This window comes from Anabrus simplex, chromosome 2 (assembly GCF_040414725.1).
Source record: "Anabrus simplex isolate iqAnaSimp1 chromosome 2, ASM4041472v1, whole genome shotgun sequence".
NCBI classification, from domain to species: Eukaryota; Metazoa; Arthropoda; class Insecta; order Orthoptera; family Tettigoniidae; genus Anabrus; species Anabrus simplex.
In genome coordinates this window covers 740651831-740677682 of record NC_090266.1, presented here as the reverse complement: position 1 = coordinate 740677682, position 25852 = coordinate 740651831, and the positions used below count along the sequence as shown (strand labels likewise).

The window sequence follows — 25852 nt, the reverse complement described above, 5'->3', positions numbered from 1 at the left end:
CTGAACTTCCTGATGCACGGCTCACACACAAGACCTTTTTATACCACTCAACATTTTCAGGTTTTAAGTACTTAGCTTTGGGAGAGCATTCTCCCTTTTCGTATAAGACATGTTTGCGAAATTAATAACTGGTTTGATGGAAGGCAGTTTGGGTTTAGGAAATGTTATTCCACTGAAGCTCAACTTGCAGGATTCCAGCAATATATAGCAGATATCCTAGATTCAGGAGGTCAATCGGACTGTATCGCGATTGACCTATCTAAGGCATTTGATAGGGTAGATCGTGGGAGACTACTGGCAAAAATGAGTGCAATTTGACTTGACAAAAGAGTGACTGAATGGGTGGCTCTGTTTTTAGAAAATAGAACTCAGACAATTTGAGTAGGCGAAGCTTTATCTGTCCCTGTAATAATTAAGAGGGGAATTCCCCAAGGCAGTATTATTGGACCTTTAGTTTCTTTATATATATCAATGACATGTGTAAAGAAGTGGAATCAGAGATAAGCCTTTTTGCAGATGATGTTATTCTATACAGAGTATTAAATAAGTTACAAGATTGTGAGCAACTGCAAAATGACCTCGATAATGTTGTGAGATGGACAGCAGGCAATGGTATGATGATAAACGGGGTTAAAAGTCAGGTTGTGAGTTTCACAAATAGGAAAAGTCCTCTCACTATTAATTACTGCGTCGATGGGTGAAAGTTCCCTCTGGGGATCATTGTAAGCACCTAGATCTTAATATAAGGAAATATCTTCATTGGGGTAATCACATAAATATGATTATAAATAAAGGGAACAGATCTCTGCACATGGTTATGGGGGTATTTAGGGGTTGTAGTAAGGATGGAAAGGAGAGGGCATATAAGTCTCTGGTAAGACCCCAACTAGAGTATGGTTCCGTCCGACTCGTCGGCTGAATGGTCAGCGTACTGGCCTTCGGTTCAGAGGGTCCCGGGTTCGATTCCCGGCCGAGTCGGGGATTTTAACCTTCACTGGTTAATTCCAGTGACCCGGGGGCTGGGCGTTTGTGCTGTGCCCAACATCCCTGTAACTTACACACTATCCTCCACCACAATAACACGCAGTTACCTACATATGGCAGATGCCGCCCAACCTTATCGGAGGGTCTGCCTTACAAGGGCTGCACTCGGCTAGAAATAGCCACACGAAATTATTATATTATTAGAGTATGATTCCAGTGTGTGAGACCCTCACCAGGATTACTTGATTCAAGAACTGGAAAAAATCCAAAGAAAAGCAGCTCGATTTGTTCTGGGCGATTTCCGACAAAAGAGCAGCGTTACAAGGAGTTTGGGCTGGGAAGACTTGGGAGAAAGGAGACGAGCTGCTCGACTAAGTGGTATGTTCCGAGCTGTCAGTGGAGATATGGCGTGGGAAAACATCGGTAGACGAATAAGTTTGAGTGGCGTATTTAAAAGTAGGAAAGATCACAATATGAAGATAAAGTTGGAATTAAAGAGGACAAATTGGGGCAAATATTCGTTTATAGGAAGGGGAGTTACGGATCGGAATAACTTACCAAGGGAGATGTTCAATAAATTTCCAGTTTCTTTGCAATCATTTAAGAAAAGGCTAGGAAAACAACAGATAGGGAATCTGCCACCTGGGCGACTGCCTTAAATGCAGATCAGGATTGATTGATTGATTGATTGATTGATTGATTTATAGTGTATCACCCCTCTTTTGTGCTTTCACACCTGGCTTATGTATATTACGTAATTGTAAATCATTGTAAGACAGAACGTTAACCTTTTTATTTATGAACACAAATGGCTGAAAGTTGGAAAAATATGGCTGAGACCCAGATACAATGGCATTCTTGTAATGAAGCCTCACGTATTTCTGGATTGAAATTGTATACCCTTTTGCAGTAGGTACTCTTAGAAACACGTTTTATAATATTTCTCTTCCAGTTATCGGTATTTTATCTTCCTTTCCTTCCCTCTACACCTAGTTGTAAAACTTTCATCTATCTCCTGTTCATCACATCCGACTCATTACAATGTGAAAAACTAGATTGAATGTGTCCCGTGCATAATCTCACTAGCACGCGACATTTTCCCTACGCTGTTGATGCAGGATCGCTCTCGTCCCTTGTAACAACAGCGTAGCTCACGCCATTCATTTCTGTCATCTCCTTACCTCTAGAAGCTGTGTACAGTTGTAAGACATAGCTTGTTGGATAACAGAGTGTTCAAGGATTTTGAATATATGATGTTTATGCAAAAAGATCGTAAGTAGACTAACGCTATTCAGGTCCTCAACTGAACATTGATTAAGTTACCCAGATTTGAAATACAAACATTCTCGTCCGTAATTAGAGTTTCTGAACACCTGGTAGCACTAGAAAATTGATGCTAGAGACCTCTATACTAGACTTAACTATAGTTGGCGTCTGACAGGTAAGGTTGGAGGGAGGAGCACTGCACGTGCCATTTCACGATGTTGCCACATTCCAACATTCCTTTCTACATGCTCTTACCCCTCGCTTCCGGCTCACTTGTTTCCTCCTTCATTCTGACCGCTGTGATCTGTTGTAGACTACCTGGCCAGGCGGTGTCGTCCCACTTGCGATCACTCTTATACAAACAATCAGGTTCTTATCAGTGACACTGACAGGTTTGGCAACTCCCAGCAAGACGAGCTGCCCTGAAGTTTTATCTCCATGGCAACCGCAGTCGCCCCACCCTCGTTTCCATGGCAACCACACAGCCACTCCCTTTATCCCGCCTCGGCAGGCAGTAAACGGACCTCCCTCTAAGAAATGTCACACACCAACTCTTATTATTAGCAGTATAGTCCGAAAAGATAAAACGCCTGCAATATATGATAGTTCAGACAGTTGAGAATAGATAACAGCACAGTCGGCAATACCGCGACAGTTTAAACTAACGGGGAGGCCTAACTCATGGTCCAATCGGTGGAATGAAAGAGGTCCGGCCTGGTAAAGTGTTTCTTCTACCATGTGAAGTTCTCGAGAAAGTAAATCATTCCGCCATTACAGTGCTGTTTGATGATGCTATGAAGCTACTTTGGCCAGATGATGTAAAGAGAGAAACATTCTACTGTTTATAACCGATATCGCCCCGTACATTACCATGGCGGTGAAAGGACTTCTACTAATTATTGCTTTACCCCAAAATGGTCCATGTTAAGTGTCTCGCGTGTGTTTTGCATAGAATGCAAGAAGAGATTCGAAGCAACTACCCCGACGTTGACAAGCTAAATTTTAAGGGAAATAAGATGTTCCCGAAAGCTCCGATTCTAGTACAGAAGTTAAAAGAAACAGCCCCTGCACTACCTCTTCCTCCTCAATCTATCCTTGCGCACTGGCTTTTTTTTTTTTTTTTTTTTTTTTTGCTATTTGCTATTTGCTTTACGTCACACCGACACAGATAGGTCTTATGGCGACGATGGGATAGGAAAGGCCTAGGAATTGGAAGGAAGCGGCCTTGGCCTTAATTAAGGTACAGCCCCGGCATTTGCCTGGTGTGAAAATGGGAAACCACGGAAAACCATCTTCAGGGCTGCCGACAGTGGGGCTCGAACCCACGATCTCCCGATTACTGGATACTGGCCGCACTTAAGCGACTGCTGCTATCGAGCTCGGTCTTGCGCACTGAAGGACGCAGCTTGATGCTACTAAATATTGTTGCAGAAATTATTATTCCTTTGGGAGGGTAATTTAAGAGTTTTTATATTTCTGATTTGTCATGTATTAATTGTGCAAGATTTGATTTCTTCTGAGAGCTTGGACAGAAACTTAGCAAACGTAACATCAAACTTCGGCGGAATATCAAGACCAATCACTTGTCTTGAAACTGCACGGCTTTCGCTTTCTGATTCACTGGAAACAAACTGAGGACGATCTAAAGCGAGCAAAGGGTGAAGTGGCCGATACAATTAGTGCAAAATTGGAAAGGGTCTAGTGTAGGTTATTATAAGATAAGTGACATTCTTTGTGGACACGAAACAAAACTTGAGGATTTTGAACCACGATAAATTTTCTCCGGGTGAAATAACTTTATTCAAGTTTGCTCACTTAACATCATGTGATGTCGAGCGGAGTTTCTCCAGGTATAAAATCACCCAGTCTAAGAACCAAAGAGGCTTCCTGTTTGCCAACTTGAAAAGACAGGGGAACTAATGCCACGTACGAATATTGTATTCTTATTTTTATTTGCTCATTAGACAGTAGCCAAGTACTTCGTGACTGATTGTTTTCTTTTCAGGGCACATAACCTGCTATAGCTGAAGGCGAAGTGGAACAAAGAACTGTCTGATAGATAATAGAAATAATATGTGATTATTATATACCGAGCGGAGTGGCCGGGCGTGTTAACGCGCTAGGAGCCGAGCACTGCATTCGGGAGGCGAGTAGATTCGAACCCCACCGTCGACTGTCCTGAGAATGGTTTTCATTTTCACTTCCAGGAAAATACCGGGACAGTTCATATTCATAGGCCACAGTCGATTCCTTCTACCTCCTTACCCAGTTTCATTCACCATCATTCATTTCATCTCCATTTGCTTTTTTTCTTTTCTTTTTTTGCTAGTTGCTTTACGTCGCACCGACACAGATAGGTCTTATGGCAACGATGGGACAGGAAAGGCCTAGGAATTGAAAGGAAGCGGCCGTGGCCTTAATTAAGGTACAGCCACAGCATTTGCCTGGTGTGAAAATGGGAAACCACGGAAATCCATCTTCAGGGCTGCCGACAGTGGGGTTCGAACCCACTATCTCCCGGATGCGAGCTCACAGCTGCGCGCTCCTAATCGCACAGCCAACTCGCCCGGTATTTGCTCTTCTACTGATGTTGGCGTCAGGAAGGGCACCTCACCTCATCCTCGACCCCGTATCAAGAAACATACAGTAATGATGATGATATGTTATACTGTATGTGAATTCATTAAAGTGTAGGATCACATTTTTATATATAAATGAATTAATATTGTTACGAATAAAAAAACTCCATCCGTTTCATTACGGTACTCTAATTTATTTCAGGATGGCCTAATAAATGCACACACACACACACACACATATTTAAAGACAAGCATTTCTAATATGTTATGAATGGCCACACTAATTACCAGTCTATTTACAATTCTCTCTACCTTATGGCGCAGCAAGGATCCAGCCCGTTCCTTTACCTGGGACGCTAATCCGTACTTTCACTTTCCCAAAGTCCAGCCACCTCCTACAGCCGCTGGGCGTAGAGAGCTGGATTTGAACACAGTACCACTGGCTGTATAACACACGACGACTGTTCGTTGGTTCGGCTCCACAGATGTTCTTCACACAGTCCCATGCAATGAACGACCAAACAGCTCAAGAGTATTCAACAGCAGGACGATACTCACAACAGCGAACATTAACACAGGTCCATTTATCCTCAATCAGTCATCAATCACTCACTACTGACCTGCATTTAGGGCAGTCGCCCAGGTGGAAGATTCCCTATCTGTTCTTTTCCTAGCCTTTTCTTAAATGATCGCAAAGAAATTGGAAATTTCGCACTCACGATAGCGCGTTTCCTCGCTAGCTCACGGCGATTCTCAGTCCACAGAATTACACGAACACACAGTACAGCCTACCGTTCTGTCGCCTCCAGTTACACACTCACTGGTCTCCCTGACACCACAACAACAGCACCTCGTTCAGACCTGGGTGGGACACTGGCAACAGCCAACACCTCAGCCCAGCCACCGAACCCCAACTCATTGAGTGTCACACTGACTCCCCCACGGATTCCGATTCTGAATCCGGGTCCAACTCTGACTGAATGTCCGTGGCATTGATTTGATCCAGAAATTTCACGATCTCACTACAGGCAAAATATTCCCGTTGAATCTCCAAGGAACTCAAAGGTAAGTCGGCCGCCGAGAACATTACACGGAAATGCCAGCCGCACCCCATTGGCCAGCTGGGAGATTCCAGGTCGTCTGAGTCACCAGCCCCTTCCTGGAAGTACCGAAAGAAGCTACCACGGGGCTGCCACGTAATAACATGTAAGGACATACACTGACTGACAGAGCAAATGCAACACCAAGAAGGAGTGGTCAGAACTTTATGCCAATTGCAGGGTAGACTGACGTCACTGAGGTATGCTCATGATGTGAAATGCGCCGCTGTGCTGCGCACGTAGCGAACGATAAATGGGACACGGCGTTGGCGAATGGCCCACTTCGTACCGTGATTTCTCAGCCGACAGTCATTGTAGAACGTGTTGTCGTGTGCCACAGGACACGTGTATAGCTAAGAATGCCAGGCCGCCGTCAACGGAGGCATTTCCAGCAGACAGACGACTTTACGAGGGGTATGGTGATCGGGCTGAGAAGGGCAGGTTGGTCGCTTCGTCAAATCGCAGCCGATACCCATAGGGATGTGTCCACGGTGCAGCGCCTGTGGCGAAGATGGTTGGCGCAGGGACATGTGGCACGTGCGAGGGGTCCAGGCGCAGCCCGAGTGACGTCAGCACACGAGGATCGGCGCATCCGCCGCCAAGCGGTGGCAGCCCCGCACGCCACGTCAACCGCCATTCTTCAGCATGTGCAAGACACCCTGGCTGTTCCAATATCGACCAGAACAATTTCCCGTCGATTGGTTGAAGGAGGCCTGAGGCCTGCACTCCCGGCGTCCACTCAGAAGACTACCATTGACTCCACAGCATAGACGTGCACGCCTGGCTAGAGCGACTTGGATGAGGGAATGGCGGAACGTCGTGTTCTCCGATGAGTCACGCTTCTGTTCTGTCAGTGATAGTCACCGCAGACGAGTGTGGCGTCGGCGTGGAGAAAGGTCAAATCCGGCAGTAACTGTGGAGCGCCCTACCGCTAGACAACGCGGCATCATGGTTTGGGGCGCTATTGCGTATGATTCCACGTCACCTCTAGTGCGTATTCAAGGCACGTTAAATGCCCACCGCTACGTGCAGCATGTGCTGCGGCCGGTGGCACTCCCGTACCTTCAGGGGCTGCCCAATGCTCTGTTTCAGCAGGATAATGCCCGCCCACACACTGCTCGCATCTCCCAACAGGCTCTACGAGGTGTACAGATGCTTCCGTGGCCAGCGTACTCTCCGGATCTCTCACCAATCGAACACGTGTGGGATCTCATTGGACGCCGTTTGCAAACTCTGCCTCAGCCTCGTACGGACGACCAACTGTGGCAAATGGTTGACAGAGAATGGAGAACCATCCCTCAGGACACCATCCGCACTCTTATTGACTCTGTACCTCGACGTGTTTCTGCGTGCATCGCCGCTCGCGGTGGTCCTACATCCTAATGAGTCGATGCCGTGCGCATTGTGTAACCTGCATATCGGTTTGAAATAAACATCAATTATTCGTCCGTGCCGTCTCTGTTTTTTCCCCAACTTTCATCCCTTTCGAACCACTCCTTCTTGGTGTTGCATTTGCTCTGTCAGTCAGTGTATTAAATGATATTTGAATGCATTTTAGGTCATTTGCTTGCATATATTATACACATTTATGTCATTAAAGTCCGCCCCTATACATGACATTTCTACACGTCAACGATTCTTGCCGTTGATAAACTTAAACATTGAATTCCTGGATCTCTCCATTACCATGGCTCTTAAAGTAAAAGTTTTAAATGGTAGTTCCTACAGCATTTAGGGACATTTCGACATTTGTACATTTATTCATTGTACGATAAACGTATGTAGAACATAGAAGATTACAAATTATCCTTTATGAACTTAGTTAGGTGCATTTTTTTTCAATACAACTAATATTAACGGAGTTATTTTACAATTCTTGTTTAGACTCCTCCCGCCAAAATGGTTACACCACTAAATACTAATAAAATACAATATAGCCAAGTGCGCAATGCGTCTCTTACTCAATTTAATGTACAGAATTTCGAGAAATTCAGTCACGCCATTTTCCCTTGATATCTTAACAAATAAAACACACAAACTAACAAACATTGCCTTGACCTCATTTTCGACATTCGCATAGCCTATCTAATTCGAATTATAAATGAAGTAGCCTATGAGGCGAAACTTTAAAGTGTACAGGCAAAATTATATTTGTATTTATATTCAGGAATCAGGACGTAGGGAAAATGCCGTCCAGTAATCAGTAGCGGAATAATAATAATAATAATAATAATAATAATAATAATGAAAATTCACAGCCTGCTTCCAGTCATTCGACCGGGAAAAAATGGAATGAACGGCGAGGATAGGAATTGTGCCGACTACCGAAGCCTGTCGCACTCCTCCGTGGCAATGATTAATGACTGGCAGTTGAAGTGAAATGATATTGGGGGAGTGTTGCTGGAATGAAACATGACAGGGAAAACCGGGTACCCGGAGAAAAAACTGTCCCGCCTCCGCTTTGTCCAGCACAAATTTCATATAGAGTGACCAGGATCTGAACCACGAAACCCAGCGGTGAGAGGCCGGCGCGCTGCCTGAGCCACCGAGGCTAATAATAATAATAATAATAATAATAATAATAATAATAATAATAATAATAATAATAATAATTGCCCCAGTAGCAGCCGCTGGCGTGAAGCTAATTAAGTGCCACTTCACTCATTCATTAATGTTTTATTATTATTCTTTTTCTGCAACTTTGTCTCACACATGTGGGGTCGCGGGTGTAAAGTGCGTCGCACATGTGGATTTGGCCCTGTTTTACGTCTGGATGCCCTTCCTGACGCTACCCTATGGAGGGATGTAATCACTATTCCGTGTTTCTGTGGCGGTTGGTAGTGTGGTGTGTGGGAAGTGTTGGTACAAACACAAAAACCAGTCCCCGAGCCAGAAGAATTAATCAGACGCAATTAAAATCCCCTACCCGGCCGGGAATCGAACCCGGGACCCTCCGAACCGAAGGGTGTACAAGAGTTCATTAATGTATTGTTAGAACTTCCTGCTTGCCTTTGGCTTGCTGGCTGAAGCTCCTTCCAAAGCAACTGTATGTTTACGGTTGGTTGCCATGACAACGAAGTATAGTTTATACTTGGCTAAAGCGAGATCCAGGCCGAAGTGCACCTCTATTTCCAGATCCTTCTAGGAGCCTCCTTTAGCCGTCTGGTTCATTGAGACAACCAAGTGGGAAGTGACAGTACATTTTAAGCTATCTATTGCCCCATCCCCGGGGTAAATATCTCATTCAACCCTCAGTACTTTCAGTCCGTGATCGTCTTTCGAGTAAAGCGGTTAGTTTTATACTGTATTTACGAGTACATGTTAACATGATCTATTGTCTTATTTATTTATTTATTTATTTATTTATTTATTTATTTATTTATTTATTTATTTATTTATTTATTTATTTATTCATTCATTCCTGAGTTACATTTGTGGCGAAGTTAGAGCTCACGGCATTCTCTTACGCTTAACCACTTTAAATAATAAAATGCACAAACGTAAACATAAAAGTAAATGTAAGATACAGTAATTTATACAAAAAATAAATAATGCTACGGACAGGTACGCTAAGACTAGGTTACATTAGTAGACATTAGTAGACGAATAGGTTTGAGTGGTGTCTTTAAAAGTAGGAAAGATCACAATATGAAGATAAAGCTGAAATTCAAGAGGACATATTGGGGCAAATATTAGTTTATAGGAAGGGGAGTTAGGGATTGGAATAACTTACCAAGGAAGATGTTCAATACATTTCCAATTTCTTTGAAATCATTCAAGAAAAGGCTAGTAAAACAACAGATAGGGAATCTGCCACTTGGGCGACTGCCCTAAATGCAGATCAGTATTGATTGATTGATTGATTGATTGATTGATTGATTGATTGATTGATTGATTGATTGATTGATTGATTGATTGATTGATTGATTGATTGATTCATTGATTCATTGATTCATTGATTGATTGACTTATCACAAGGGTAGTTAGAGTGATACTAATAATAAGAATATAAACAGGAAATATAATAATAATAATAATAATAATAATAACTGAAGTGCATAATTGATTAAAGAAACCCCATTCAACAACATACACACGATGAATCTCACAACTCAGTTATATTTTCCCAGAAAAATCGTTCGGCAGACAGATTTGAATTTATGAGAGGAAGTAAAGTGCCGAAAGTCCATTGGGAGTGTATTCCAGAGCCTCGATGCAGTAACTAAAAACAATGACGGTACAGGGAAGTTCAAAGAAAGAACAATTTTATGTTTAATTGGTGTATTTTTTTACTGACAATTTAACATTATATGACAACGTGCATGAGGAATTAACACGCAATGTATTACAGCCACGATTTTCACGGTGGACTTGAGTTCCAAGCATTATGGAATACTTCAGGTTGGTCTTTATTCATGCGAATTCAGTGAGGGGGGAAAGGGAGGTTGCAGAATTCCCGCTTCCAAAAGAACTTCACCCCTAATTCAGCCTGTAAGCCTCTGTTGATCCCCTTAATTACGGCTTTTTATTATTAGACGCTAATTTCCCTGCACCCTGCAGAAAACATACCCCAAGCAATACATTGGCGAGGTATCTTTTCTCAAAATATTCTTTGTGATTGCGGGAGACAGACAGAATATGAAGAACATTTTGTCAAAATACGAAAATATGAAAAAATCTAAGTATAAAATACATTGTTTAACTAGGGCCCGTCAACATTGCTCCGGATGCACTCCGGATTTCGTTATAAGGAAGTACTGTATATATGAGTCAAATTCATAAAGAGTGGTAAAATCTGTATATTCATAGCTTCAATATCATTGTTGTCCAACCAGTTTTACCGTGATAAGAGGATCCATTGATTCATCAAGAAGATAAAGATGTCAGAGAGATGGTAAGGCGATGAAAAGTGTAATTGCAGGGAGAATTGTTCAAATTACTTCGATCGTTTGTCCTTCAAGTAAGTAATGATGTGTTAATTCATTGAATAATAAACTTCCTATAATATAGGCTACTAGAATAGTAATTATCAATAAAATAAAAAGTGTATGGTCATGAAAAAAATTAATTGTTCTATTAAAGGGGAGGCACTATTTTGTAGATTTAAATTCGATCAGGTTGTCATGTTCTAATAAAAGGATAAACTTTATATTCTATTACCATTAGCACCTGTCCAAAATTCCTGTTTTCTTAGAGAATACATTCCTGGTAATGACCCTGTACTTAATTCCTTTGTTTCAATTATTGTAGCCCTAAACTCTTTAATGCTAAAAATATCACTGCCCCTAAGCCGACCAGAGCAGGCTAATATCATTATTTATAACATTAGCCTAAATAGATTAAGTTTTGTCAACAATCTATTTAATAATGCGATACCAATAAATGACAATTTTATAGTTTATCATCACGAAACCTTTACTCACGAAGCCCTGGAGACGAAATAAATCACTGGTTACTCTAGATGGACTTAATCCTAGTTACAATACGCTACAAGTGGCTTTTCCATTTTAGTTCTTTTCCTTTTTGCGCCGCAGGGAAGGAGTACAATCGGCGTTTCTAGACTGCTGTGTGAAAGAGCAGCATGGGATTTCAGGTGTGTTTCCTGAAAAATAGTCGTGGTACAATTTCTGCAGAGCCAGGTTAATTGCTGTTGGAAATATTAACGGAGGTAGGGAAGAAGCGTGCAAAATTTGAAAAAGGATATGATTCTTATCGTCTAAGAACAAACAAAAATTGTAATCTTACAATATAAGAAGTAATAAGAAGATTTTCATGAAACAAAAAAAATCGTGCGAAATGAATTGTACACACTACAAATCGTAAACATCCTTCTTCCCATAACGTTAGCATCCTTGGCATAGAATATAAAATTTCATATTTTATATCTCTAGTGATGGTTAACGAATCAAGGAACTCTTGGATAACCCATCTGATCCTCCTCCCTGACCACCTACACTGAGGAGAGTCGTTGGCTACGAGCCCAAACGAAAATTGGAACACTGGGGAATACGTCATTCCTGTCGTAAGCCCCTATGCATTAGTCAGTCCGGGTAAATTTGAAAGCAACTTCCTAACATTTCATATTGTTGAGTAATAGCTGAGTTAAGCGAACAGCACACAATCAAATCTTCCGCATGTGTTTGTAAGTGACGAATAATAGGTATTTCTATGAATTAAACAATTGAGTGATATATCCCGTATTTACGCACGCCCTACGTCGTTATTCCAGCTGTTCATGGTATCATAGATGTAAAACTAACCAATCCCAGCTCTTGAGTTTTCGGAAATGACGCACTAATAATTCCGTTGTCGAGTTGCATACAACAGGTGACGTCGGCCAAGATAAGATAGTGTGGCAAGACTAGCAAGTGGACAGAGTTGAGTTAGTCTTTTCGGCAACAGCGTTGTTCACGTCAATCTAGCACCATGGGTTGTGGAATGTCATTTGTGAAATATCTTCTCTTCATCTTTAACCTGGTATTTGCGGTAAGTTTCTTTATTTCATTGATACCGTACGTGAACTAATAAATTGTGATTTACTCATGCAGCAGTCTCACAGATAACGCTTATTATAGAACTCTCTCACCGTTCAGAGATACCAGAGTAATTACAGAAGGTTTATCGAGCTGTGTCTTATAGTTGCTGGAAATAAGTCGCATGTCTCGTAATCGTCTTGGATTCCTCAGTGAATCAGTGGTAGAGTGTCTATAGGTCTCCGGATCCCAAGATCGTTGGTTCAGACCCGACAGCGGTACACCGTGCCGTACGATGTCGGCATGTAAACAATCTTTAATGACACATTTGGTGTTCGCCCGATAAAATCATTTAAAACCCAGCCATGGATCACCCGACAGTGATGTATTCCTCTGCCATCTTGTGGACTAAAATGAAACTTCGAAACTGACAAGCAGTCAGCTTACAACGATGTCAAATCACATGTAACTCAGACAACACGTTTATTATTATTATTATTATTATTATTATTATTATTATTATTATTATTTCTCTTGATCAGGGAAGTATACTAAATAAGGAAACTGGATTTACTTTATGACACATTCGATGTAGTATGCCTATTTGTGTCTTTACTTTGATTAAATGTTTCTAAAGCAAGCAAAAAGGTGTGTAGTTTTACATAATTGTTGATATTACGATCACGGTCATGGAACCTCCAGTTTTTTCTGGAATCCGAATCGCAGGGACGTGATGAATACAGGAGAAATTTCCAGGCTTGTAGACCACGGTTCAATTGGGACGTGAATTACATTTCAAAAATCCTGGCCGGGACCTACAAAATCATCGATTGATAATAATGGTCTCGTATTTTCTTCTTCTTCTGATGATGATGATAGTAATAATAATAATTATTATTATTTTATTGGTGTTACTTCCCACCAGTTAATTTAACAATTTTCAGAGATGCGGATATGCCGGAATGTTTTCCAGCAGGAACTATTTTACGTACCAGTAAATCTGCCGACATGAGGCTGGCGTATTTGTGGACTTTCAATCACCACCAGACAGAGCAAGGATCAAACCCGTCAACTTGGGCTCAGAAGTCCAGTGTTTCGGTTGTCAGCCTGGCGTTTTACTTATATCAATAACGTTACTTTCTTGTTCGGCTTTTTATCTTTGTTCTGAATCTCTTTATCTCAGTACTATCGCATTCCTATTCTGCCAAGCAACCTTTTAACTTTCATTAGCCAGTAATCATCAACAGAATGTTTCATTTGGTGTTTGTATGCTAAATTCAATATTTCCCTGCCGTTTCCCCTTCCTAATCTTAACCAATATTTTATTACCGGTACCTTTCTAGTTACATCTGCTTGTATAGCCATACACTACGCTTATACCTTCGCATAGCATTCTAACTCCTCTATTAGCTGCACAATCAGGTAAACCCATTATTATTTTGCAGAATTTATTACTTATTACATCTAGTTCTTTTCTATCTACTTCAGCGTCCTAAACAATGTTGTTGACTTTTATAAGCGCATTTAAAATGTTTTTTCTGCAGCTTATATTGAGCATTTGGCATCCTCCTCTCCAATAGAGCGGCTATCCGTTTCATTCTATCTCGTCTTATTCCACATCCTACTAGATGTTAGTATAATTCCTAAGTATTCTATTTTATTGACTACTTCTAATCCCTTGCCTGTTACGAACCACCTTTCTTTTTTCTTTAATTTACTTTCCCTCATATACCATTGCCTTTGTTTTCATTGTGTTAATTATCAAATTCCATTTTCTGCACCAAGCGAGTTGGCCGTGCGGTTAGGGACGCGCAGCTGTGAGCTTCCAATCGAGAGACAGATGATTCGTACCTCGATGTCGGCAGTCCGGAATATGATTTTCTGTGGTTTTCCATTTTCAAACCAGGCAAATGCTGGGGTCGTACCTTAATTAAGGCCACGGTCGCTTCCTTCCCACTCCTATTCCTTTCCTATCCCATCGTCGCCATACGACCTATCTGTGTCGGTACTACGTAAAGCAGATTGTAAAAAAAAAAAATCTGCAATATTCAGCAGATTTCGTAATACTGCTTTGGATACCAACTGATGCTAGAGAGACCAGAAGGATGCCGTCTGCGAAAACCAGGTCAGGAATGCTTTTATTGTTCAGACACGGGCTTGTCCTATCCTCCTTCCCTTCATTATTCAAACCGTCGTTAGTAAAAATTATGAACGATATTGGTGTTAATTTACATCCCTGCTTTAGTCCAATATTTGAATACATATCTCATACCGTTAAGTCTGATTTTACTTTAATCTTACATATCATCTCTGTATACAGTTTTTCTTTGCAATTAAACATTTTATGTCGCACCCATATTCTGGCCAACTTCGCAGTGACAGCCTGTCTGCTGACCGAATCAAAAGCTTTCTGCTGGTCTGTAGGTTTAATATATAATTTACCACTTTTCTCTTTATGTATTTATCCATTTGTTTTAATGACAAATACATTATATGTGATTCTCATTCCTTTCTTAAATCCTGATTGATACACCGAGAGTATAGTGCAATCCTCCGCCCACTTTATGATTCTTTTTTAATACGTATTTAATTATAATAATTGTATCTCTCTGTCCTGCCAATTTTTTCTATTTTAACTCATTAAATCTTTGTAGTCTTTCCTTTTCTACATCCTTAACCCTTCAGATCCCTCATTTGTGTACGCTTTTGGTGCCCTTATCACTTCAGTTTCCTTTGTTTTACAGTCATCATTACACCACAAGTCTTGATTATTATCCGTTCTCCTTCTTAGAACCATTTATTGGCAGCTATTACTATTGAACTTCCTACCATTCGTATTGCTTCATCGATGCTGAAAATGAAAACCTACAACCTGTTTTCCAGTCTTTGACCGGGTCAGGGATGTGATGAATGAATCGTATATATAGGCTGTTATTACGATGGGCTCGCCACTCTCAAAGTGATTTATATTAATTAGTGATAGGTGCTATGAAACGAGAATGGAGAGTGTTGCTGGAATGAAAGATGACAGGGAAAACCGGAGTACCCGGAGAAAAACCTGCCCCGCCTCCGCTTTGTCCAGCACAAATCTCACATGGAGTGACCGGGATTTGAACCACGGTATCCAGCGGTGAGAGGCCGACGCGCTGCCGTCTGAGCCACTGTGGCTTCATCGATGCTATTTATCTTTATTAATACCTATCTTTAAATTTGCAAACGTTTTCCCTCTGAATTAACCTCAAAATTAATCTCTGTGTTCCTCTTTTCATCTATACCTTAGCAACTGTTTCTGTTCATTCGTAACCTGTCGCTTTTCCTTTGGCTGTCCTTCACTTCTCTGTAAGCGAATAATAACTGGGTAACGATGAGAAGCTGCCCAGTTCTTTACCTGTATGGATTTAATATAAGTACTGTAGTGCCCCTCTAGATGCAAAAGCCAGATCTATAGTACTCTCTCCTAAATGGATTATATAACTTAAATTCCCTGTTTCATCCTCCAACCACCCACCATTCAGTATGTATAATTCCTCTACTGCACTTCTTTATAATAGCTTCTCTCCATTCTTGTTCTTTTTTTATTTACTTCTGCTTCCTCCTATTAATATTTCTTCTATTTATCTATCGTACACCGAATATTTTCCCCACCCATGCACTAAAATCTCCCCTTGTAATTATTTCCACTTCTTCATTCTTAATTTAATCTGGTTTAAGTCCACAACAAGGTCATCAAATTTTATTTTCTTCTCGAAAGGACACGCAGTTGGGTGGTTGTATCAGAAACCTATGAAAAATTCTCTCTCTCTCTCCCTCTTTTCTTAAATTATTTTCACCCAGATTACTTTACCGATGTCTGATTCCACTCGCACTGCCTGATTACACAGTTCATTCTTTATAAACACCTATATTTCTCCCGAGTAGCACCCTTTACGAACTCTTCTCTGTTTCGTTTTACTACAGATATTATAACCCAGTATTTGTAATTCACATCTTACCGGTAGCCATGTTTAAATCATTCCTGTAATCACATTTCCCCGCATTAATTTCCTGACCTCATGATTTCACTAATTGTATGATAGACCCACTTGGGGAGCTAATTATTTCATCCTCCATACCCCTGTCTTCATCTGTATTCTTCAACCTCTTTTCAGCCCAAATGCCCTTCATATCTAAGCCTTCAGCAGACCCCTTGGTTTTATTCATCAGGAGTAGTCTATGTGACGGCACCGGGTTTCTCCATCTCCCTACCTAATTATCATCATGATTCCACATTCACACGCACAGGTCGCCTATGGGCATCAAATAGAAAGAACTGCACCAGGCGAGCCGAACAAGTCCTTAGAACTCGCGGCAATAAAAGCCATACGATATATAATAACACAAGGAGATGTGTTTGGGGCGAGGAAAATGCACTGGTAAATCTGTTTACGTTCTTCAGAAAACCACGGTACTAGCTTGTGCTAGATGAGGGAAATATCCTCAACAGCTCTTGAAAATCACACAAGGTAAACACTCCAAAGGTAAATAGAGATAAGAGTTATCGGATGACACATACGATAAACACATTCCATTGCTGAAGACATATTTGCAGTATAGCAACTACTTTATTTTCGCTTCTCCAAGAATAATAACAATGGCGTATGGCCTCCGGGGAGGCCTGGTGCGAGTCTTTTTCTTGTAGGCGACCTGCATGTCTGTGAAGATGAGGGCCCTACCTAGGATGCTGAATACGCCACACACACCCAGCCCCCGAGCCATTGGAATTAACCAATTAAGGTTACAATCCCCGACCCGGCCGGGAATCGAACGCGGGTCCCTCTGAACCGAAGGCCAGTACGCTGACCATTTAGCCAACGAGTCGGACTCTCCAAGAATAATATTAGCCGCTGGTTGGGGTGGGAGGTACAGGTCCAGCAAATCGAACTGGCCTCTGCGGACCGCGGTACCGGAGGGTTAATGCAGACACAGTGGTGCAAAGAAAGAAGTTGACTAAGCTAACTACAGAATCTATTAAGATAATTTTAATTCTTCAGTACAATTTAGAAGATATGTCTTGTCAACAGTTTTATCAATATGCGAAAGGAATGCCGAAGTTATTCAGTCAAGTAAGATCATGTGATAAATAATAAAATTACGATTGGGCAGAGTAAAACAAGAACTGGTTGTACACTGTCTTCAACTGTATTTTTAGATATATTTAGAACATGATTCATTAACTTGTCTGCAATTTAAGTTATGTTTAAGGCTGCAGCCTTATTCTGTATATTAGTATGTACGATACCCGCCTTTTTCATGCTAAAAGGTAACAGTTACCGTGCCGTTATGTTTATTTATTGGATTTTTAAAAGGTGTCCTCTTCTTCATGTCCCCCAATGCGGCAACCATTCAATAAGAGAATGTTTCAAGTCAGTAGCGTAGCCAGGTTTTTAGTTGCTAGTTGTTACTAGTTGCTTTACGTCGCACCGACACAGATAGGTCTTATGGCGACGATGGGACAGGGAAGGGCTGGGAGTGGGAAGGAAGCGGCCGTGGCCTTAATTAAGTTACAGCCCCAGCACTTGCCTGGTGTGAAAATGGGAAACCACGGAAAACCATTTTCAGGGCTGCCGACAGTGGGGTTCGAACCTACTATCTCCCGAATACTGGTAGCAAGGATCGGCCGATGGGTGGGAGATTATAGTTACAAAATGCTGATAGAACACAATGAAGGTGCAGGCATGACTTTTCATTACAAGGACACTAATACTAGTGAGTTATGTTGATATTCAGATTGCAGTAAAGGACAAAATCTTACGTTAATATACAGGACAAGAACAATACGATCAAGTTCAACAGTTTTACAGTGAATTGTATGTTCAGTTTACAATCCAAAAAACATTTTTCGAGGATTCTTTGAAAATAGATTCAAGAGATCTGTTAGTTTTAAAATTAAGTCCCTGAATGTTTGTATAATTTATTGTTTATTGTCAGTTTCTGTTTATTTTCCTTTTGTAAAAATTCCATTGGGGAGGGGTCTAATCCCCAGTAAATACCAGCCCCCTGGTTACGCCCCTGTTTCAAGTTCAGGACATCATATCATTCGTAACCCAAACGTAATGCATTCAATTCTTACACTACTTAGTGACCTAATAATTTCGATGCATTTTCCAGCCAGTTTTGAAAATGCAAGAACGGCCCCTTTCGCTAATTCAAGGCCTCTTCAATTACAAATAGACGTGATAAAACACGTACCACAATTGCTCCTCAGACAACCCATACTCAGAAAGAACACGAAGCAGATGACCACGAATTCGCAGTTCCTAAAAATTAAAACAGAAACGTCACGTTCTTGTAGTTCGGATTCTACGTAATAATTAGGCCCCGTGGCTTTTTATCACATAATAATAATAATAATAATAATAATAATAATAATAATAATAATAATACACTGGCAGAAAAAATCCAAACACCAAGAAGGGGTTGTGTTAGATTAACGAACGTTGCCAGTCGTGTTTATATATCTGAAAGATGACGTTGAATCACATTTCCCGCAAATCCCATTAGTATAGCGCTAGGCCAGTATCAACAGCTCACTGAGGTTGAACGGGGCCGTATAAATAGGGCTACATGAAGGCGAAGTTTCCTTCCGCGCTATTGCAGAACGACTTGGCAGGGATGTCTCCACTGTGCATGCGTGCTGGCAGCAGTGGTCACGAGAAGGTACGCTCGCAAGAAGACCGGGCTCCGGACGTCCCCGTGGCACCAGCGAGAAGGAGGACCGCCGTATTCGGCGTATGGCTGTGGCGCAGCAGACTGCGTCCGCGGCGTGCATTCCACTTACCCCAAACCGCCGCTGTCTGCGACTTCAGTGGTGTGAAGCGAGAGCTCATTGGAGGATGGAGCGGAGGTCCGTTGTATTTTCCGTTGAAAGCCGGTTCTGCCTTCGTGCCAGTAATGTCCATGTGTTGGTTAGAAGGAGGCCAGGTGAGCGTCTGCATTCCATCTGTCCACGGCGTCGACACACTGGGCCTACAGCTGGAGTTCTGGTCTGGGGGAGCAATTTCCTATGACAGCAGGAGCGCTCTCGTGGTTACCCACGTACCCTGACTGCAAATGTGTACGTCCGTCTGGTGATTCGACCTGTTGTGCTGCCATTGATGAACAGCGTTCCCGGGGGAGTTTTCCAACAGGATAATGTACGCCCCCATACCACTGTTGTACCTCAACGTGCTCTACAGAGTGTCGACATGTTGCTTTGGCCTGCTCGATGTCCCGATCTGTCCCCAATCGAGCACGTATGGGATATCATTGGACGACAACTCCAGCGTCATCCACAACCAGCAATAACCGTCCCTGTATTGACCGACCAAGTGTAACAGGCATGGAACTCCATCCCACAAGCTGACATCCGGCACCTGTACGACACAATGCACGGACGTTTGTATGCCTGCATTCAATAGTCAGGCGATTACAACAGTTATTAATGGACCAGCATGGAACACTTGCGATGGCTTTCCTCGCGCGGATATTAATCTGTAGTCTTGTACCTTTAATCAATTAAGTATGTTACCCCGACAAATATATTGCCAACATTTCCGTATTCTACATTCCTTATTTCATGGTGTTTGAATATTTTTCCGCCAGTGTAATAATAATAATAATAATAATAATAATAATAATAATAATAATAATAATAATAATAATAATAATAATAATAATAATAATATATTTCACAATCGGCTTTACATCGCACCGATACAGATAGGTCTTATGGTGACGATGGGATAGGAAAGGGCCAGTAGTTGGAAGGAAGTGGACGTGGCCTTAATTAAGGTACCACCCCAGCATTTACCTGGTGTGCAAATGGGAAACCACGGAAAACTATCTTCAGGGCTACTGACAGTGGGTTTCGAACCCACTATCTCCCAAATGCAAGCTCACATATGAACGCCCCTAATCGCACGGTCAACTCGCTTGGTATATAATAATAATAATAATAATAATAATAATAATAATAATAATAATAATAATAATAATAATTCGCGTTACTATTGCAGCTGTTGCAGCATTTGTAAGTAGGGTGGCCAAGGCCAGTTATTTTTATGAAACTGAGTATTGGTCTGGTGGAAGTTAACGCAGTGTGTCGCGTGTTGAGGACAGCACAAACACCCAGTCACCGAGCCAAGGGAATCAATCGTTCAACAACCGGCTAGAAATCGAACCCGAGGCTCGAAGGCCAAGTCAGCCACGGAGCTAGGCATCATAAGTTAACTAGCCAAGCTAGTTTGCTTGCCTAAAACTAGAATAAAGAAGCAGAAGGGTAGAAACAGCTGTCTGTGTGGAAATGGCACATTGCACCATACAGGTAGATGACAACATGGTCGTTTCCGGCACCACGTGAGTCACTTAACTTGGCCGGATGAATAGTCACTATAATAGGAAGAAGATTTCCCTAAGATTTTCCGTTGATTCACGAATGGCCATGTGAAGAAACAGCCCTAGAGAGACCGTTTGAAGATCATTTTACATGAGCTAATCCCGTCATCGCACGTAACTAATGAAGTCTACTACTACTACAGAACAGGATATTTATTATTATTATTATTAATAATAATAATAATAATAATAATAATAATAATAATAATAATAATAATAAGCCTCCGTGGCTCAGGCAGCAGCGCGCCGGCCTCTCACCGCTGGGTTCCGTGTTTCAAATCCCGGTCAGTCCATGTAAGATTTGTGCTGGACAAAGCGGAGGCGGGACAGGTTTTTCTCCGGGTACTCCAGTTTTCCTTGTCATATTTCATTCCAGCAACACTCTCCAATATCATTTCATTTCATCTGTCATTCATTAACCATTTCCCCGGAGGAGTGCGACAGTCTTCGGCACAATTCCTATCCTCGCCGCTAGATGGGGGTTTTATTTATTACATTCCTGACCCGGTCAAATGACTGGAAACAGGTCATTTCATTTTCAATAATACACTGACTGACAGAGCAAATGCAACACCAAGAAGGAGTGGTCAGAACTTTATGCCAATTGCAGGGTAGACTGACGTCACTGAGGTATGCTCATGATGTGAAATGCGCCGCTGTGCTGCGCACGTAGCGAACGATAAATGGGACACGGCGTTGGCGAATGGCCCACTTCGTACCGTGATTTCTCAGTCGACAGTCATTGTAGAACGTGTTGTCGTGTGCCACAGGACACGTGTATAGCTAAGAATGCCAGGCCGCCGTCAACGGAGGCATTTCCAGCAGACAGACGACTTTACGAGGGGTATGGTGATCGGGCTGAGAAGGGCAGGTTGGTCGCTTCGTCAAATCGCAGCCGATACCCATAGGGATGTGTCCACGGTGCAGCGCCTGTGGCGAAGATGGTTGGCGCAGGGACATGTGGCACGTGCGAGGGGTCCAGGCGCAGCCCGAGTGACGTCAGCACGCGAGGATCGGCGCATCCGCCGCCAAGCGGTGGCAGCCCCGCACGCCACGTCAACCGCCATTCTTCAGCATGTGCAAGACACACTGGCTGTTCCAATATCGACCAGAACAAATTCCCGTCGATTGGTTGAAGGAGGCCTGCACTCCCGGCGTCCGCTCAGAAGACTACCATTGACTCCACAGCATAGACGTGCACACCTGGCATGGTGCCGGGCTAGAGCGACTTGGATGAGGGAATGGCGGAACGTCGTGTTCTCCGATGAGTCACGCGTCTGTTCTGTCAGTGATAGTCATCGCAGACGCGTGTGGCGTCGGCGTGGAGAAAGGTCAAATCCGGCCGTAACTGTGGAGCGCCCTACCGCTAGACAACGCGGCATCATGGTTTGGGGCGCTATTGCGTATGATTCCACGTCACCTCTAGTGCGTATTCAAGGCACGTTAAATGCCCACCGCTACGTGCAGCATGTGCTGCGGCCGGTGGCACTCCCGTACCTTCAGGGGCTGCCCAATGCTCTGTTTCAGCAGGATAATGCCCGCCCACACACTGCTCGCATCTCCCAACAGGCTCTACGAGGTGTACAGATGCTTCCGTGGCCAGCGTACTCTCCGGATCTCTCACCAATCGAACACGTGTGGGATCTCATTGGACGCCGTTTGCAAACTCTGCCCCAGCCTCGTACGGACGACCAACTGTGGCAAATGGTTGACAGAGAATGGAGAACCATCCCTCAGGACACCATCCGCACTCTTATTGACTCTGTACCTCGACGTGTTTCTGCGTGCATCGCCGCTCGCGGTGGTCCTACATCCTACTGAGTCGATGCCGTGCGCATTGTGTAACCTGCATATCGGTTTGAAATAAACATCAATTATTCGTCCGTGCCGTCTCTGTTTTTTCCCCAACTTTCATCCCTTTCGAACCACTCCTCCTTGGTGTTGCATTTGCTCTGTCAGTCAGTGTAATAATAATAATAATAATAATAATAGTAGTAATAATAATAGTATAATAATATGGTCTTCTGTCCCACTAACTAGGCCCACTTGTACGGTTTCAGAGATGCCGAAGTGTTCAAATTTTCTCCCATGAGAGTTCTTTTATGTTCTGGTAAATTACTGACACAAGACTGGCGCATTTGAGCACCTTCAAATACCACCGGACTGAGGCGGGGTCAAACCTACCAGTCTGGGCTACTGTCTGAGCTGCTCAATCAATGACATGATATTTAAGCATTTCCATCTAGTGTCTGAATATATTAGACGTCAGCAAATTACTTTCCTTCAGGAAAGTGCTCCTTCTTAATGGTAATTTGTTTCTGATATTGTGTGTGTTTCCGTTATCGAAGGTTGCTTCTCAAAAAGCACAAAATCTCCTTTCAACATGTCACATGAAATTTGTTACAGCCCAATCATTTTATGCTTGTTTGTTACAATTTTCAATCATCTGCGCCATTTCTTGTTTCTCATGTATCATTCTTGACCGTCTGTCTTCCATGAATTAATTCAGGTCGTCCACATATTCTTGTTTCATGATTCAGTATGGCCGTTCAATCCATTATTTCATTTTGCCCTTCATCTTATTCTTCCTCCACCTTTCCTACACATGGCGGGGTCGTGGGTGCGAACTATGTAGCAAATATGGACTTGACTCTGTTTTTGGGTCGGATGCCATTTCTAAAGACATCCTTACCCTCTAATGTTTCTTACACTTCTTGCAGTAACATATCCAGGAATTTTTTTCCAGGAGAAGCGGGGTTAAAAGTGTTCTGAATTTAACATACAAACACTTAGATAGATTATAGCTTGTATTACCACCTCCTAATTCAACAATTCTCATGTAATTGGTACATTAAAAGTGCAGTAAATTATCTGTCAGCGTATTGTCATTCCCTTAATACTTCGTTACACAGAGTCTGGATATGCCCCCCTTCCCCGTCATTAATTTCTTAGCCTTTAGTCTCAATCATCTGATTCTCTTCTGGGAAATCTTTGTAGTACAAAGGAGCAAGCTAGCTTGTAGTTTCACGTGACTGGGACACGGAACCTTCAGTCTTACGTAGAATCCGAACCACGAACCTACGAGAAACCAGTGAGCATATCTTTCAGCTCTCATGCTGTTTGCAGCTCATAACCCAGTTACATTCTATCTAAGATATTAATATATCGAGCGGGACCGATGCACTGTGCAGAGGAGCTCTGCACCGCTGTTTGCACGCGTGAGAGTTTGGGCGTTTGAGAGGCCCTGCGCTAATCGATAGGCTCAAGAGATACTGGCAGGACGTCAAAGCCGGCAAACGAAGAATATCTACTAGACACTGAAAATGAGATTGGTTGTTAACACGCAGTCCATAGAGGATTAATTCGCGTGTTTAATAATAATAATAATAATAATAATAATAATAATAATAATAATAATAATAATAATAATAAAGGCGTATGGCCTCTGGAGAAGCCTAGTGCAGGTCTTTTGAAATGACGTCCTATAGGACATCTGCGCGTCTGTGAGGATGGTGCCCTGCCTAAGATGAATATTATTACGAATATAAAACTCCATCTGTTTCGTTACTCTAATTTATTTCAGGATGGCCTAATAAATGCACACGCACATATATTTAAACACAAACAATTCTAACCAGTTACACTAATTACTAGTCTATATACAAATCTCTCTTCTGTGCACACACCTGGGAGTCCAGGCCGGTTGTTACCTGGGAACGGCTATAATCCTTACTTTCACTTTCCCAAAGTCCAGTCACCTCCTACAGCCGCTGTGCGTGGACACCTGGATTTGAACACTGGCTATACAACACATGACGACTGTTCGTTGGTTCGACTCCACTTATGGTCCAGTTCTTCACACAGTCCCATGCAGTGAACAACTACATAAACAGCCCAACAGTATTCCACAGCAAGACGATACTCACAACAGCGAACATTAACACAGGTCCAATTATCCTGGCACTTCACGATAGTGGGTTTTCTCGCTGGCTCACGGCGATCCTCAGTCCAAAAATTCACACGAACACGTTCTGTCACCTGCACCTACACACTGCTCTCTCTCTGACACCACAACCAAAGCTCGCTCGCAGGGGCCTTGTATTTATACCTCGATGTTGGGCCACTAGAACATTCAGGCTTCGGCTGGAGATCAAACCTTCGTGTCGTATCTTCCAGAAAGCGCATGGAGAAACTAGATGAAAGGAACAATAGAGGATGGGCCGTGGCATGTCCTCGGGCGGGCTGGGAGGTTCCCCGAGCTGGCTTGGTCATCCCCTTTCAGGTAATACCGAAGGGGCTGCGACAAGGCTGACGGTCGCTTGAGCACGTAACAATACTAACGCTGAAGACGGCACAAACACCCAGCCCCGAACTAGAAGACTAACCAATGGAAGTTAAAATCCCCAACCTGGCCGGAAATGGAACCCGCAACTCCTTCGATCAAAGGTCAGCATGCTAAACCATTTAGCCATGGAGCCGGACAAAACTCATGTCCTCCCCCCGATATGGTGCAGCTCTTTTCAGACGTACCCCAATGGAGGTGAGCAGCTTGTGCCATTTTAACCTCGTACCAGCCCTCCTACCATTCTTCATTCTCTGGCAGTACCGGGAATCGAAAGCGGGGCCTCCGATGACGACACCTAATAGCGCCAACAGGCACGCTAGGAATACGGACAATGCATAGTTGAACTTACCATTAAAGCAATAATCACAACCATCACCAAATAAACCCTATATTTTTAGGTATGAAATATGAAAACTGCTCAGACACTTTAGAGCAGTACCTTTTACAAATCAACGAGTTAAGTGGAAAGATAAAGTAACTATGGCATAGTGGGCAGCGCCGCGCGAGACAAAGAATTCCGTCATTTGTTTAAAAATGGAGAAAATATTTTTTTCACTATAATTATTATAAAAGATAGTTACAAGTTCAACTAATTTTAGAAAAATTTTATAGTAACTTGATACCATGATAATATTTCTGTATGTTTATTAAAAGTGATTATTTAAATTTAATTTTTGTACTTGTGAAATAAGG

At 42.5% G+C, this 25852-nt stretch overlaps 1 protein-coding gene across 1 annotated transcript in view; it reads left to right on the top strand.

Moving 5' to 3' along the window:
• The first annotated feature begins 12256 nt into the window (after nt 1–12256).
• The window catches only part of LOC136864424 (23 kDa integral membrane protein), an 80994-nt gene continuing 67398 nt past the window's right edge, over nt 12257–25852 (top strand). Inside the window, exon 1 of the mRNA XM_067141402.2 lies at nt 12257–12415. Within this exon, the coding sequence (XP_066997503.1) occupies nt 12356–12415 (60 nt within the window). The 5' untranslated portion in view covers nt 12257–12355. The remainder of the gene's footprint in view (nt 12416–25852) is intronic.